The 16,762-nt window shown below is 43.9% G+C and overlaps 2 protein-coding genes across 3 annotated transcripts in view; both read left to right on the top strand.

The window, feature by feature from the left end:
- glyr1 (glyoxylate reductase 1 homolog (Arabidopsis)) overlaps positions 1-16,762 on the top strand; it is a 121,839-nt gene that overhangs the window by 34,657 nt on the left and 70,420 nt on the right. The window lies entirely within an intron of this gene.
- On the top strand, positions 98-15,663 carry rogdi (rogdi atypical leucine zipper). The gene is made up of 11 exons (XM_061712904.1): positions 98-328; positions 6,291-6,362; positions 7,182-7,264; positions 8,167-8,221; positions 8,298-8,378; positions 9,745-9,840; positions 9,968-10,066; positions 12,446-12,559; positions 12,638-12,687; positions 14,180-14,306; positions 14,931-15,663. Exons 1-11 carry the CDS (start codon positions 251-253, stop codon positions 14,970-14,972), a joined length of 897 nt encoding a protein of 298 aa, XP_061568888.1. The 5' UTR covers positions 98-250; the 3' UTR covers positions 14,973-15,663.

Below are 16,762 nucleotides of genomic sequence, written 5' to 3'. Positions count from 1 at the left end.
GCACCACGGTCTCCGCTAGCCTGATTTATGGTTCCGCGTTAAATCGACGGCATAGCCTTCGGCGTCTGGTACGCGGCGACGCACAACGTAAGGTGTGCCTCGCCGCGTACCCGACGCCGTAGGCTCTGCGTCGGTGTAACGCGGAACCATAAATCAGCCTTAAGCTAGTATTGAGAGCCGAACAGCGGACTGATCTCCCGGGCCAGTCCGAGCCAGTCTGCTGTGGTGGCGGATCAGAAACATCAGAAACATGCTGAACCCGCACAGGTCCGCGCTGTCCGACCTGCCCAAAATGTCGGCGGCCAGCCAGGTGGAGAGAGCCGTGCTGGTAAGATCCGTCCGTCCGTACCTGCGGTGTTCTGACCATTTCTGCTGCTTTGACAAAAAATGCTCCCTAAGGGGTTTCTACCTTTTTGTAGAGCTACAATTTTACTGTGTTTTACTCCCTAAACCACTTCCTTTTCTCCCCAAGTGGTCCTTGTCTCTTGCCAGGCCGTCATTGTAAATAAGAATGTTCTTAACGACCTGCCTGGTTAAATAAAGGCCAATGACTGAATGAATATCAAATAAAGCGATAGAATTGTTGTTTTTTTCTTCTTTATCGTATAATGTTCACAAAGTGTAATGCATTCATGTCATGGGTAAGTGTATTTTGAAGGATAAAATACTCAACATCCCATATCAGTTTTTCATGGTGCAAGAAATGATGGGCGTGCCAACCAAACTGAAAATCGACTGTGCGCATGCGTAGCCACAAAGTAGCATTTCTCGGCAGGTAGCAGAAATTGGCAGAACACCGGTGTCGTGCCAAAAAGTGATTGCCTGCCAGAATCTGATTTCTCCCCTAAAAATGGGTCTTTTTACCTGCCAAAAATGGATTGAAGGCCAAATACAGTTAATAAAAGGTTGTTTCTACCTAAATATGATTTGATCTCATTCTTGAGCTTCATAATATAAACACTAGAGCTCACAGGATTGCGTTTAACTAAAGGACCATTACAACACCACTCATTTGGGCCAAATGCATATCAGTAGGCGTTTCTTGAAGTATTTCTGAGCCTGTATACTACAACAGTATAATAAAATCCTGTAATGATGGCTTTTAGTTTTGGTGTCCATCTCAAGAATTTAAGTGGCCCCATCTGGCCCCCCCTAGGAAACAGTTTTGGAGTTTTCCCTGCCAGTAATATCCTTATAAATAATGCTCCCGTCACTTAATGCATTCAGGTAAGATACTAATCACCTCACTGCCACTGCAGGATGAATGTCAGCATATTTACACCTCAACTTATCAATTTTAAATCAATATTTTCCAGGGTAGCATAATTTGATAGTCCAGTAACATCCTATCAAATAATGCTCCCGTCACTTAATGCGTGGACTGAAGGGATGCAAGAAATTATGGGCGTGGCAATCAAATTTTGAAAATCGACTGTGCGCAGAACCACAAAGTAGCAGTTCTGGACGGGTAGCATGGATTAGAATAGAATGTCTTTATTGTCATTTGTACAGGTACAACGAAATTGGATGCAATCTTCTTTAAGGTGCATGGTTTAAAAAAAAATATATTAAAAACAACAACTATAAAAATAAATAATCTCTAAAAGGACACAAACAGGAAGACAACATACAGTATTCACATTTGGCAGGTATTGCAGGATTCTATGGCAGGTATTGCACGGTTCTATGGCAGGTATTGCACGGTTCTATGGCAGGTATTGCTCGGTTCTATGGCAGGTATTGCACGGTTCTATGGCAGGTATTGCACGATTCTATGGCAGGTATTGCACGGTTCTATGGCAGGTATTGCACGGTTCTATGGCAGGTATTGCACGGTTCTATGGCAGGTATTGCAGGATTCTATGGCAGGTATTGCAGAATTCTATGGCAGGTATTGCAGGATTCTATGGCAGGTATTGCAGGATTCTATGGCAGGTATTGCAGGATTCTATGGCAGGTATTGCAGGATTCTATGGCAGGTATTGCACGGTTCTATGGCAGGTATTGCAGGATTCTATGGCAGGTATTGCACGGTTCTATGGCAGGTATTGCACGGTTCTATGGCAGGTATTGCAGGATTCTATGGCAGGTATTGCAGGATTCTATGGCAGGTATTGCAGGATTCTATGGCAGGTATTGCACGGTTCTATGGCAGGTATTGCACGATTCTATGGCAGGTATTGCACGATTCTATGGCAGGTATTGCACGGTTCTATGGCAGGTATTGCAGGATTCTATGGCAGGTATTGCTCGGTTCTATGGCAGGTATTGCACGGTTCTATGGCAGGTATTGCAGGATTCTATGACAGGTATTGCACGATTCTATGGCAGTTATTGCTCGGTTCTATGGCAGGTATTGCAGGATTCTATGACAGGTATTGCACGATTCTATGGCAGTTATTGCTCGGTTCTATGGCAGGTATTGCACGGTTCTATGGCAGGTATTGCTCGGTTCTATGGCAGGTATTGCTCGGTTCTATGGCAGGTATTGCAGGATTCTATGACAGGTATTGCAGGATTCTATGGCAGGTATTGCACGGTTCTATGGCAGGTATTGCACGGTTCTATGGCAGGTATTGCACGGTTCTATGGCAGGTATTGCACGGTTCTATGGCAGGTATTGCACGGTTCTATGGCAGGTATTGCACGATTCTATGACAGGTATTGCACGATTCTATGGCAGGTATTGCAGGATTCTATGGCAGGTATTGCAGGATTCTATGACAGGTATTGCAGGATTCTATGGCAGGTATTGCAGGATTCTATGGCAGGTATTGCACGGTTCTATGGCAGGTATTGCACGGTTCTATGGCAGGTATTGCACGGTTCTATGGCAGGTATTGCACGGTTCTATGGCAGGTATTGCTCGGTTCTATGGCAGGTATTGCTCGGTTCTATGGCAGGTATTGCAGGATTCTATGGCAGGTATTGCTCGGTTCTATGGCAGGTATTGCTCGGTTCTATGGCAGGTATTGCTCGGTTCTATGGCAGGTATTGCAGGATTCTATGGCAGGTATTGCACGGTTCTATGGCAGGTATTGCACGGTTCTATGGCAGGTATTGCTCGGTTCTATGGCAGGTATTGCTCGGTTCTATGGCAGGTATTGCTCGGTTCTATGGCAGGTATTGCAGGATTCTATGGCAGGTATTGCAGGATTCTATGGCAGGTATTGCAGGATTCTATGGCAGGTATTGCACGGTTCTATGGCAGGTATTGCACGGTTCTATGGCAGGTATTGCACGGTTCTATGGCAGGTATTGCACGGTTCTATGGCAGGTATTGCACGATTCTATGGCAGGTATTGCAGGATTCTATGGCAGGTATTGCAGGATTCTATGGCAGGTATTGCACGGTTCTATGGCAGGTATGGCAGGATTCTATGGCAGGTATTGCACGGTTCTATGGCAGGTATTGCACGATTCTATGGCAGGTATTGCACGATTCTATGGCAGGTATTGCACGATTCTATGGCAGGTATTGCACGATTCTATGGCAGGTATTGCACGGTTCTATGGCAGGTATTGCACGATTCTATGGCAGGTATTGCACGATTCTATGGCAGGTATTGCACGAATCTATGGCAGGTATTGCAGGATTCTATGGCAGGTATTGCAGGATTCTATGGCAGGTATTGCAGGATTCTATGACAGGTATTGCAGGATTCTATGACAGGTATTGCACGTTTCTATGGCAGGTATTACACGGTTCGGTCAGTATTGCACATGGAAAAAGTCAGTTTGAGTATTTAGCAGTATTGAGTGTAGTTATGGCTCTGGCATAGAAACTGCCAGAAACTGTGGATTGACAGAACACCGGAGCAAACACACCCATCCTGTCAATCAAAGAGAGATGTTTCTCTTGACTGACTGTGCTGCTGGTGCTGCTGCTTAATGTTACTTATCCTTTCTGATCAAATCTGTCCAAACATCAGGAGTTCAGTTCCTGGTCCTCTGCTCTTTCATCTCTATGTGCTTCAGCTTGGTCGTAGTGTAAAAACACACAGCATCTCCTGCCACTCATATAGTGAAGATACACTGTTGTACTCTGTGTTTTCCTCCCATGATATCTCTTCTGTCCACAAACTGATGGACTGCATTGCAGACGCCTGGCTCTGGACGGAGATTAGACAGAAATATTAGTTGGTCCGGTCAATCAGAGACGGAAAATCTGTTCCTACTTGTCACTGCCACCTCTGAAAAACTTTTTTCTCGAGATTATACTTCAACATTAATCTCGACATTTCGACTTTTTTCTCGACATTTAAACTTTTTTCTCGAAGTGCATTATGCAAAAAAAAATCTTCCTCCTCTAAAATATTATTTTTATTTTTATCCTGCCTGGCCCTGATACTCTTTCATAGATTCCCGTAAAAAAAAGAATCATGTGGAAAGACATTTTTATGCTGCATTTGCAGCCGAGGACCCAGTTATAACTAATATAGAAACATGCAGCATGTGTTTCCTTCATTCTAAGGCTGATACAAGACTTTTCATTTTTTGTGACTCCAGACATATTTGTTTTTTGTGTTTTTGGTCCAATATGGCTCTTTGAATATTTTGGCTTGCCGACCCCTGCTGTAGGCAAATCAAAGGTTTGTCAAATGCACATGAGGCACAGAGTGGTGGGTGATGGTTCCTTCCCTGACATTCATCTGGAAGACAGAGGAAACCTTCTGGAAAGATGAGCACAAAGCATGCTGGGATAGTTCAGGATAGTTCTGGAGGGGACGGACTGAGACATTAATCTGATCACACTTGAGGCCAGTAAAACCAAACAACCGCAGAAACCAGCAGGGGGAAAAGTATTACTTTGTTTTTTCTGCTTTTATTCATTTTTCCATTTACGCTTGAACTCCTGAAGACAGTTTCTACTCCTCTTTTTAATTCCAGGATCTTTCTTAGTTTTCTAGTTTTTTTTTCTTTTTGTGTAAAACCAACCCAAAAACAAAAATCACCAGGGGCCTCATTTATAAAAGAGTGTGTAGGATTCATACTAAAAGTGCACAAAAACGCGGGCGCAAAAAAAAATCCTGATTTATAAAACCGTGTGCACGCACACTTGCACGCAATGTTCTCTTTATAAATCACAGTCCAGCTGGAAGGTTGCGCAGCTGAATTTGCCTCATATCCCGCCCTCTACACGCCCACTTCATGCCATGAATGGGCAATGCAAACTACATGATGATTGTATTTTAAATGAGCCTGCTGAGCATGTGCAGCGGCTCCTGCAGTCTGTTTCTGCTGTGTCAGGATGAATGAGACGTGTCGAGCCACCGTGCCACTAAATTTCACGGACACTGAGATGGAGATGTTGTGGATGAGGTGGAGGCAGGAAAACCACATTATTTGGTGGTCACAGTAGTGGCATCACGAGTGAGTTGCCTGCCAGAATCTGATTTGTGGCCGCGGGAGCGCGCACAGCAGCCCGTTGAGCGAAAGCGCTAAAACGTCAGATTTTCAGATCATGAAGCTCAAGAATGAGATCAAGTCATATTTAGGTAGAAACAACTTTTCATTAACTGTATTTGGCCTTCAATCAATTTTTGACAGGTAAAAAGACCCATTTTCAGGGGAGAAATCAGATTCTGGCAGGAAATCACTTTTTGGCACGACACCGGCCCGGCGTGTCCTGCACCGCGGACACGCCGTGCTGGTAGGATGATTTGACAGATGAAAATACCCCGTCAGATCACGCTACTACATAAACATCAACATTTATCTGATCTATGTGGAAGCATGATCTGACGGGGTATTTTCATCTGTCAAATCATCCTACCTGCATTTATCTATGTGGAAGCGTGATTTGGCGGTTTTTTTTCTTCCGCCAAAGCGTTGTACACATATACTAGATCTATGTGAAGCACTTTCTGACTTCCTGCTGTTAAATCGTCTATTTGCATGAAAAAGCCTTTGAAAAAAAAGAAACTGAGATAAAAGAAACGGGGATGGTACGGTAGTATGTTCTGCCGAGGTAGGACACCTCGGCAGAACTCCGGCTTGGGTGTACATGGATCTATAAGTCTGATATGTGATGACATTAAAAGTATGACATGAATCTGGCTTCATTTCACCACCTCACCGTCTGCGTCTCCAGTTCCCCAGATCTTCAGACTGTTCGTGTGCTAGGGTCAGGGTTGGTGTAAAGATACACACATTTCTCCGTTAGTTTTTTTTTTTATAAATCCCAACCTTTGCGTAGAAGGTGGCGTGCGCATCTTTCAAGCCCTGTTTTGTGCGCAAGCAAACTTTATAAATGAGGCCCCTGATCTTAGACGTGTTGTGTTTTTCAGGAGGATGAGTTCAACTGGCTGCTGAGAGAAGAGGTGCACGCTGTCTTGAAGCAGCTGCAGGACGTCCTCAAGGTGAGGCCTGAGAATCTGCTGCCGCACAGCCTCTCTCTCTTCTCTGACCCTCGGGGCCTGCACAACATCTGCACAACATCTGCACAACATCTGCACAGCCGCCGTCCACAGGGTCAACATGGACACGTCCAGTTGTGCGTCATACTGAAAAGTTGGGGAGGGGGGTGGGCGGAGTCGCTGAATCACAGTTACCACGGAAACCTAGCTCAAGCATTAATGATGACAGAGCTAAAACCTTTCAAGTTCAAGTTGACTTTATTCGTACCCGTAGGTAGATTTGTAGCTGCTCACACACAATCTTTACAGTCATTAATTTAACACAGAACAAATCCAGAGAACAGGTTTGCAACAGCACAAGACAGACATGGCAGGTATCACGATGCTCACTAACAGGATAAAAGTAGATGTTGCCCACAGGGGAAAGAACAATGAATGAATAAAGTAAAAACCAAGGTCAGAAATAGAAATAAATAAGTTAATAGCAGGATAGACCTCAGCAATAAATGACATGCGTTAGGATTTGTTAAAAAGAGAGACAGAAGCTTAGAAGGAAGGAGGGTTCTCACGGACGTTAGTTGCGCAATCGCATGACTTTGTATGTAACTACTTCCTTGCACAAAGACTTCCCCCTCACCTCCCCGGAGCTGCTGAGCCGTTGTGAAATGTTTCCCTGACTCATGAAGGAGAGTTGACGGTCCGGTCAGTGATGCTGCATCCTTTCAGGGTTACTGTGTGGACGGGAAACATTCAATAACTGCTGAAACGTCACAACCGATCCCTGTGATCCTCACCACCAGTTTCCTGTGCCGTTGCTCACAGGAGGCCTCCCGACGCTTCTGCACACCCACCCCGGGCCTGGAGAGCCAGCTGAAGCAGGAGAACTTCATCCTGGGCAGCTCCACGTAAGACTGCAGCCTCAGCCGCTCCTGTCAGCTCTAACCCTGCATTCACACTGAAAGAGTCACGGGTGTCACAGGCGTCCGGCTGCCATTCATTTCCTATGAAAGCGCGCGTCGAGAGGCGTTGGAGGCGTCCAGAGCGTCAATTTGAAGTTGAAAAATCTGAACTTTATGTAAATGAGCAGCGGCGACGCCGAGGCAGCGTCCACACATGTACACACAAACCTACACTCATTCACATGCATGAGCATACAGGACTGTCTCAGAAAATTTGAATTGTGATAGTTATTTTATTTTCTGTAATGCAATTAAAAAAACAAAAATGTCATACATTCTGGATTCATTACAAATCAACTGAAATATTGCAAGCCTTTTATTATTTTAATATTGCTGATTGTGGCTTACAGTTTAAGATTATATATTATATTATATTTGAGTTTTCTTAAGATGTAAGCCATGATCAGCAATATTAAAATAATAAAAGGCTTGCAATATTTCAGTTGATTTGTAATGAATCCAGAATGTATGACATTTTTGTTTTTGTAATTGCATTACAGAAAATCACAATATTCTAATTTTCTGAGACATTCCTACATATACATACATATATGTAGACTTTATGCACTTTGTTCCCCCCAGTTCTGCAGCTTGAAGCCACTGCAGCGTCGACAGACTATAATGTGAATCCACCAAGCAGCGATGCAGGTGTCAGGAGATGTTTTTGACGCTTTCAGTGTGAATCCAGCATTACTCCGTTTCCAGTTCCCTAGTCCTGGAGGGAACCTGTGTGTTCCAACTCCGCCCCCGAAGGACTGAATCACAGATTTGACTCCAAAATGTTTGATTTCCCGTGTGAATATTGTGGTTTCCTGCCTGACATGAACATGTGACCTGTGCGTTTGCAGCATGGACCAGGTGAAGGGAGTGCTGACCCTGCAGGGAGAGGCTCTGGCTCAGGCTGTGAGTTCACAGGGACATTAAACATTGATTTAAGCTCAATGATTTCTCTCTTTTAATTGTTAATGTTTCTCAACAGGACATAAACTTGAAGGTTGCAAAGAGCAGCCAAGTGCTGCACTTTCAGTTCAGAGACGACAAGCAGTGGAAGCTGCAGCAGGTACGTGGAAAAAAAGAAAAAAAACAAGAAAAAAAATTAAAAAACAGGAAAAAAAGAGAAAAAAAAAACAAAGAAAGAGGAGAAAAAGAAGTGGAAAAAAAGGAAAAAAAAGGTCAAACATTATTGAAAAAGCTCCAGGAGCCACCAGGGCAGCGCTAAAGAGCCGCATGCGGCTCTGGAGCCGCGGGTTGCCGACCGCCGGTCTAGGACAACATTTCTCTTGAGGGACGGGAGAAGAAACAAAATCAATGCATCTCTATTATTGTGCAGCATGAATTCTCAGGAGTTTTTCAGGAGCGGGCGGGAGAGGAACCCACACGTTGTGGGTCAGAAATGCAGTGGGCAGGAGAAGAGAACAGTCCCGCTCTAGCAGGGCTCTAGCCCCCAGCCCGGTGTCAGCTCTGCTGCTTTCAGAGAAGCCTCTGCTCCTGCCTAGACCCCGACCTTCTCTGGGAAGGCCTTGCAGATTTCAGCAAGACCATGCTAAGCCACATGCTCCATCATTCTCAAAAGCATGTGTACATGCCGAGCTGTCCTTCCTGCAGTCCAGATGTTTGTCCAACTGAAAACATTCAACATATCATGAAATGAGAAACACGACAGTGAAGGTCCAGGACTGTTGAGCAGCTCCAGTCCTCTATCGGACTTGAAGGGACATCTTGAATGGACGCTGATGGACGCCTGATAGTGGAAGCTGGCAAAGCTGGGGATCCATTCAAATGTCATGATTCCATTCCGATTCTTAAGATTCAGAATCCATTATCAGGATTTCATTAGATTCCGATATTGATTTGGGTTAGTGTTATTAAAAATGTTTTTTCAGCTGTTGCATGAATGATATGACTGTAGTTCTGCAACATATAAATACTAGTATTATATTGAGATTCAACAGCAAGTATTGCAGCTAATGATGCTGTAAGGACCAATCAGCTCCCAGAATGTTGGAAGTTTTTATTTTTTCCATTTCTGTCTTTTTCGGTTTAAAATTTTTGAGAATTTGCTTTTCAGCATTTTATGCAAATGTAACCCCAAGACAGTATATAAAGTAATGAAATATAGACAATTTATGCAATTATAAGTGAAAACTGAAAACTGTCCAACAAAAGTAAAAAAAAATAAAAAAAATACCAAAAGTTGTAATGTAATGATGAAAAAAAAAAATCAATCTTTAGACATACGAATCGATTTTTAGGAATTAATATGAGAATCAATTTAGAATCGGAAAATTGTTTTTTTTTATTTTATTTATTTTTTCCCACACAGGCCTAGAAGCTAGTTGGGTTTTCTGGGCTTTCTCTTGCAGAATGAATGCAAGCATTTTTCAACAGTGTGCATACATTGTGAAACGTGTCTCTCCGTTCTCCAGATCCAGGACGCCAGGAACCACGTGATCCAGGCGCTGCAGCTGCTCAGCAGCCACAACGAGAGCTACCAGTTCCAGACGGGAGCTGAGGTGAACAAGGTGAGAGACGCGGGGCGTCGGCCTCCGCAGAGCCCCCCGACCCGGCCGAGCCCAGCCTCCCCTCCAGCCTCACCTCCTGCTTCACCTCCTCCTTCACCTCCGGCCTCACCTCCTGCTTGTGTTGCAGCTCATGGACGCCGTGATGCTGCAGCTGACCCGAGCCCGGAACCGCCTGACCACGCCGGCCTCCATGACGCTGCCAGAGCTCGCCGCCAGTGGCTTGATGGTACAGACTAGAGGGCTGCATGGGGATCCAACGCAAATCTGGTGGGAGCGGTTGGTTTGAACTCTGCTGCGGGCGGCTAAAAAAAACACTGAGGGATCGGGATGTAGCCTACACTGCAAAAACTAAAAATCTTAACAAGAATATTTGTCTTATTCCTAGTTAAAATGTCTCATTTTTAGTCAAAAAAAATCTCATTACACTTAAAACAAGACTCATCACTGGAAGAAACAACAATTTTCACCGGTTTGAAGTAGATTTTCACTTGAAATAAGTAGAAAAATCTGCCAGTGGAACAAGATTTTTTTGCTTGTAATGAGAAGATAAATCTTGTTCCACTGGCAGATTTTTCTACTTATTTCAAGTGAAAATTTACTTGAAACAGGTGAAAATTGTCAAATAACAAGTTATTTTTCTGGTGATGACTCTTGTTTTAAGTGTAATGAGATTTTTTTTGACTAAAACAGACATTTTAACTAGAAATAAGACAAATATTCCTGGTAAGATTTTGAGTTTTTTGCAGTGTAGCAACAAGATGGAAATCAATGAGGTGGAAAAGAACCTCAAACAAGGTCTTTATAAAATAATGACAAAGCAAAGCCAGTCAGATATTTGGAGAAACTGCGTTTAGTGTCATACAATAACAGTAGGACAAATAGTGACTGGCACGTATTTCCCTGCTCTTCTAACTGCTGCTGCATCCTGACTCTCTCTGTAGCGTCTTTTTCTCCTAAAGGTGCAGGTGTGTTTTTTCCAGAGAAGAAAATACTTATGGGTCGTTGTTGTTGCTCTTTTTTCTTCTGGGCAAAAAGATTCTTATAAACAGACATGGCACCATGGATTATATCTGAGACTGTAATGAACGATTCATCAAAGGCTCCCGCTCTTGAGCTGCTGCTGAAGCTCATTGGTCGTTCTCAGCATTGTTGCTAAGCAACCAATGTTATTGACACAGGAAGTAAAGAAGCGGGAAGACTGTTTAACCCAGGGGTCGGCAACCCAAAATGTTTTAGAGCCATATTGGGCCAAAAACACAAAAAAACAAATATGTCTAGAGCCGCAAAAAATGAAAAGTCTTGTATCAGCCTCAGAATGAAGGCAACACATGCTGCATGTTTCTATATTAGTTATAACTGGGGGGTATTTTTTTTCATTGTGCACCTCGAGAAAAAAGTTGAAATGTCGAGAAAAAAAGTCGAAATGTTGAGATTCATTTTGAAGTACAATCTCAAGAAAAAAGTCGAAATGTTGAGAAAAAAGTCAAAATTTTGAGAAAAAAATTGAAATGTCGAGATTAAAAAAGGAAGAAAAAAAAGAGCAAAAAAGAAGAGAAAAAAAGGAAGAAAAAAAGGTCAAACATTTTTGAAAAAGCTCCAGGAGCCACTATGGCAGCGCTAAAGAGCCGCATGTGGCTCTAGAGCCGCGGGTTGCTGACCGCTGGTTCAGCCAATCAGAATCAGAACACGATGCACATTGCAAATCCGTGAAGCAGTGAGACGTGAAAGGTGAAGCGCGTTACAGCCAGGGAGTACTGTACTGCAGAGATACAGTACTACAGCTCCATCTTTAGTACTCTGTTCAATTCAATTGTATTTATATAGCGTCTAATACAACAGATGTTATCTCTAGACGCTTTCCAGAGACCCAGAACATGAACATAAACATAAACATAAACATAAACCCCCGAGCAATTATTACATAAACAATGGCAGGTAAAAACTCCCTTAGTGGGAGAAAAACCTTAAGCCAAACAGTGGCAAGAAAAACTCCCCTCTAGGAGGGAAGAAACCTGGACCAGGACCTGGATCATAAGGGGGTAGAAACCTGGACCAGGACCTGGATCATAAGGGGGTAGAAACCTGGACCAGGACCTGGATCATAAGGAGAAACCTGGACCAGGACCTGGATCATAAGGGGGTAGAAACCTGGACCAGGACCTGGATCATAAGGGGGGACCCTCCTGCCGAGGGCCGGACTGGGGGGTCGGGGACGTCAACAGCACAGCAGGCAGGTGGAAGCAGCAGCGGGATGACCAGAGGGGGGGGGTGCAGGCAGGTGGAAGCAGCAACAGGATGATCGGGGGGGGGGGGGGGGCGTCAGCAGCACACAGCAGACATCCACGTAGGCAGGTGGAAGCAGCAACGGGATGACCGGGGATGGGGGGGGGGGGACCGGGAACACAGGCCAGAACTCAGCTCCCGAGGCTCCGGCCTGCAAACATGCACAAAAGAGAAAAAAGGGGGGCCGGCACAAGAAACTACAGGAACGATGGACAAAAATGATGGTTATGAGATATTTATAATATATTTATTCATAGCGGGCGGTTTAGAGGAGCGTGCTCTGCTTTAACCTCCTTCCCTGCTCTGCTTGTGTCTTTGACAGAAAATGTTCAGTCCTCCCATGCCCGGTGACGTGATGGTGAACTTTTACATCAATCTAAGCAAACTGTGTCTGACGGTGTACCAGCTGCACGTGCTGCCTCCCAACACCACCAAGGTTGGGCTGGTCCTGCATCCTTTCCCCTCGCTCCTGTAGTTCTCCTCACTAAGCATGTGCTCTCTCTCATCTCCTCAGAACTTCAAGCCAACAGGGAGCTCCGTCTTGCACAACCCTGGAGCCATGTTGTAAGTGTTGTTTCCAAACTCAAGCTGATTATACAACGTTGATTTAACTCACTAAACTTGGGCCACATTTACACAGAACCGGGTATTTACAAAAAAGGATATTTCCCCCTCTACGTTTTGAAAAATAATAAAGTCAGTCATCCATTCAGTCCTGACACTGATGTGGTCCCCGTGTGGACCACAGAGGACGTCCCAGTCCTGCAGAGGTTCTCCCCTCAACCTCCTCACAGTCCTCTGTCTTCCTCTGTCTTCCTCCCGGTCTCGTCCAATTTCAATTTTCAATTTTATTTATATAGCGTCTAATACAACAAAAGTTGTCCCTAGGATCTTTCCAGAGACTCAGAACATAAACCCCTGAGCAGTTATTACATAAACAATGGCAGGTAAAAACTCCCCTTGTGGGAGAAAAGCCTTAAGCCAAACAGTGGAAAGAAAAACTCCCCTTTAGGAGGAAGAAACCTGGACCAGGACCTGGATCATAAGGGGGGACCCTCCTGCCGAGGGCCAGACTGGGGGGTCGGGGACGTCAGCAGCACAGCAGGCAGGTGGAAGCAGAAGTGGGATGACCGGGGGTGGGGACCGCAGGCCAGCATGCAGCTCCCGAAGCTCCGGCCCAATCATCAAGTCCCAGGTTAGGTTCAGGGTTGGGGAAAGGTTGAGAAGGGGCAGGGCCAGGGAGAGGAGTCTTGAAGGACAAATCTCTCCCCCGCCTGACCGGGCCGTTACCCTGCCCCTCTCACTCCCACACTGCAGGTTCCGGTGTTGTGCATTCAGAGATGCTCTTCACCACCGGCAGAGGATGCTGCACCATGTACAAAAGAGAAAAAAGAGAAGGAAAAGGGGGGGCCAGCACAAGAAACTACAGGAGCGATGGACAAAAATGATAGCTATGAGATACTTAAATAAATAAAAATGGAAATGGATCCAGTATCTGCAGCCTGTCTCGTAGCACGTCTCCCACCTCCTGCAGTAAATAACCATCAGCAGGGAACCTGACATGTCACAGTTCTGGAGTACGTGTTGAATTCTGTTCTCTTTAAGGTGCCATGTTTGACACGAGAGCAGGCCCAACACTTCCCGGTATCAGGCCACAACACTGCACTGCAACAACTCAAAATCTTAACAAGAATATTTGTTTGCTTGTTTTTTTGCTTGTAGTTAGAAGATAAATCTTGTTCCATTGGCATATTTTTCCACTTATTTCAAGTGAAAATCTACTTGAAAGAGGTGAAAATTGTCAAAAAACAAGTTATTTTTCTGGTAATGACTCTTGTTTTAACTGTAATGAGATTTTTTGACTAAAAATAAGACATTTTAACTAAAAATAAGACATATATTCTTAAGATTTTGAGTTTTTGCAGTGTGACGTTACCATTTTTAGTGGATTTCAGATAATGATGTCCAACATCCAAGAGGGAAAAAACAAACCAAGTTGATGTGAAATATTGTGGATTTCTTTGGTGCTGTTTTAAGTCCCGTCTCTCGTCCACAGTGAGCTGAACAACAACCGCTTCGAGGTGAGTCACGTCCACAAGGTGGAGTGTGTGGTTCCCTGGCTCAACGACACGCTGGTGTTCTTCACCATCTCCCTGCAGCTCTGCCAGCAGCTCAAGGACAAGGTGGGTGCTCAGCTCACACCTGAGGTCCAGTAGAACCAGTATGAGGTCCAGTAGAACCAGTATGGACATTAATCCCTTATCTGAGGTCCAGTAGAACCAGTATGGACACTAATCCCTTATCTGAGGCCATAAGAAGGTCATTGGTGACTGGAACCAGTGCTGTCTCTCTGCTCTGATCTCCTTGTTGGTTCCTCTTTTCTAGTGATGCACCGAAATTAAAATTTGTGGCCGAAACCGAAAATAATAATAAACACTTGGCCGAATACCGAATAACATACCGAACATGGTTCTTTGCAGTTTTTCCATTTATTTTGCCAATTTTTTCTCCATTTCATAAGTCAAATAAATGTGCTTTAGGCATTGGCTTTTCAAAGAAAAATATCTTTTACAAAATTGCAATGTAAGGTTTCATGAAAAAAGTCGAAATGTCGAGGAAAAAGTCGAAATGTCGAGATTAAAAAGGAAAAGAAAAAAAGGTCAAAAATGTTTGAAAAATCTCCAGGAGCCACTAGGGCGGCGCTAAAGGGTTGCCGACGCCTGATCTAATGTGACTTTATGGGACCTGGTGGTCGGTGTCGTCCACTCTAACTCTGTTCTTCCATCTCTGTCCTCTCTGTCCTGCAGATATCCGTCTTTTCCAGTTTCTGGAACTACAGACCGTTCTAGTCCGGCTCCTGCCCGCACCCCCCCAAACCCCCCCTCCAACTAAGGGAGACCTGGAAAGGCTTTATTTTTGTAAATATTTATGTCAGTCAGCTGAAGTGTTGCACGAGTCGCTGCAGGAGCCAGTCACATCCCCATATCCAGATATCAATATTTGCCATTTGTGTTGGTGTGAATCTGCTGACCAACGTTCCCCTGATTTCTCTGACTGTCCCACAGACTAGAACCTCTCCCCGATCGAGTGTCAATAGTGTTAATTTAGTGAACTTGGTATTAACGAGGTTCTCAAACGTCGCTCCTCATGTGGAACATTAGTTTTTATACTTTTGAAGGAAGCAAGACTTCACGTTTTCTTTCGTTTTTTACTTTATTTCTCATTGTGATTAGAGCTTGAAGATGAATATCTCTGAAAGGTTTGGATCAGCTGTTCTCCACCTGTTTTATGAGTTTAGAAGTCAAACTCTGGAAACCACACTGCCACAGACAGATCCATGTGTAGGAGGCTGCAACTAAAGATGGTAAACGTTACTCTAAAACCGTTAAATCAGGTTTCAAAGGCGTGAAACTGGCGGGCAGTTTGGAGTGTAGCCGCCGGCCGAACCGCCGCCACCGTGTCTGGAGAAGTGACGACTCGTCGGCCTCTGCAGCGTTTTGCACGGTGCACTGCAAAAACTCCAAATCTTACCAAGAATATTTGTCTTATTTCTAGTTAAAATGTCTCATTTTTAGTCAAAATCAGTCATTACACTTAAAACAAGTCATTACCAGAAAAATAACTTATTTGACCATTTTTACCTGTTTCAAGTAAATTTTCACTTGAAATAAGTAGAAAAATCTGCCAGTGGGACAAGATTTATCTTCTTATTACAAGCAAAAAAATCTTGTTCCACTGGCAGATTTTTCTACTTATTTTAAGTGAAAATTTACTTGAAACAGGTGAAAATTGTCAAATAACAAGTTATTTTTCTGGTAATGACACAGATTTGTTTGACTAAAAATGAGACATTTTAACTAGAAATAAGACAAATATTCTTGGTAAGATTCTGAGTTTTTGCCGGGTGGTGGTGCTCTCCCGCCTGCAGCGTCACTCAGAGCTTTGCGACGGTGCCATCGTCTCCGTGGTCGGGCTGCGTCTCTTCACGGCTCCACTTCGTCATGTAAACATTAATATTTTCACCAGTCTTAACGCCTGTGTTGGCAGTCTGCATCCTTCCAGGACAACGTTTGCTCGCGGATGTGTTAAGGGCCTCGTCAGCCCACCGTTCACGATGGTTGTGAGGAAATCTTACCAGGAATATTTGTCTTATTTCTAGTTAAAATGTCTCATTTTTAGTCCAAAAAATCTCATTACACTTAAAACAAGAGTCATTACCAGAAAAATTACTTGTTATTTGACAATTTTTCACCTGTTTCAAGTAAATTTTCACTTGAAATAAGTAGAAAAATCTGCCAGTGGGACAAGATTTATCTTCTCATTACAAGCAAAAAAATCTTGTTCCACTGGCAGATTTTTCTACTTATTTTAAGTGAAAATCTACTTGAAACAGGTGAAAATTGTTGTTTTTTCCAGCTATGAGTCTTGTTTTAAGTGTAATGAGATTTTTTTGATTTTAACTAGAAATAAGACAAATCTTCTGTTCTGTTAAGATAGAGTTTTTGCAGTGCGTCGGTGGTTCTGATGTAGCGTGTACCAGATCCTGTTGTCTGGCACTTCCAGAAAACTAGAAAAGGAGAAGAGCAACTCTGCTGGCAGCAGATGGAGCGGTTTTTATTTCTTGGTTGCACTCTTTACA

Source organism: Cololabis saira, chromosome 21 (genome assembly GCF_033807715.1).
Source record: "Cololabis saira isolate AMF1-May2022 chromosome 21, fColSai1.1, whole genome shotgun sequence".
Lineage (NCBI taxonomy): Eukaryota > Metazoa > Chordata > Actinopteri > Beloniformes > Belonidae > Cololabis > Cololabis saira.
The sequence above is the reverse complement of the archived record's forward strand: the minus strand, read 5'-3'. Positions and strand labels throughout refer to the sequence as shown.

Excerpts from the sequence above, each read along its gene's own strand:
- rogdi (XM_061712904.1), top strand. The coding sequence starts at position 251 with ATGCTGAACCCGCACAGGTCCGCGCTGTCCGACCTGCCCAAAATGTCG. Across the intron at positions 6,363-7,181 it reads AGCTGCAGGACGTCCTCAAG|GAGGCCTCCCGACGCTTCTG; the intron begins GTGAGGCCTGAG and ends CGTTGCTCACAG. Across the intron at positions 14,307-14,930 it reads GCCAGCAGCTCAAGGACAAG|ATATCCGTCTTTTCCAGTTT; the intron begins GTGGGTGCTCAG and ends TCTGTCCTGCAG.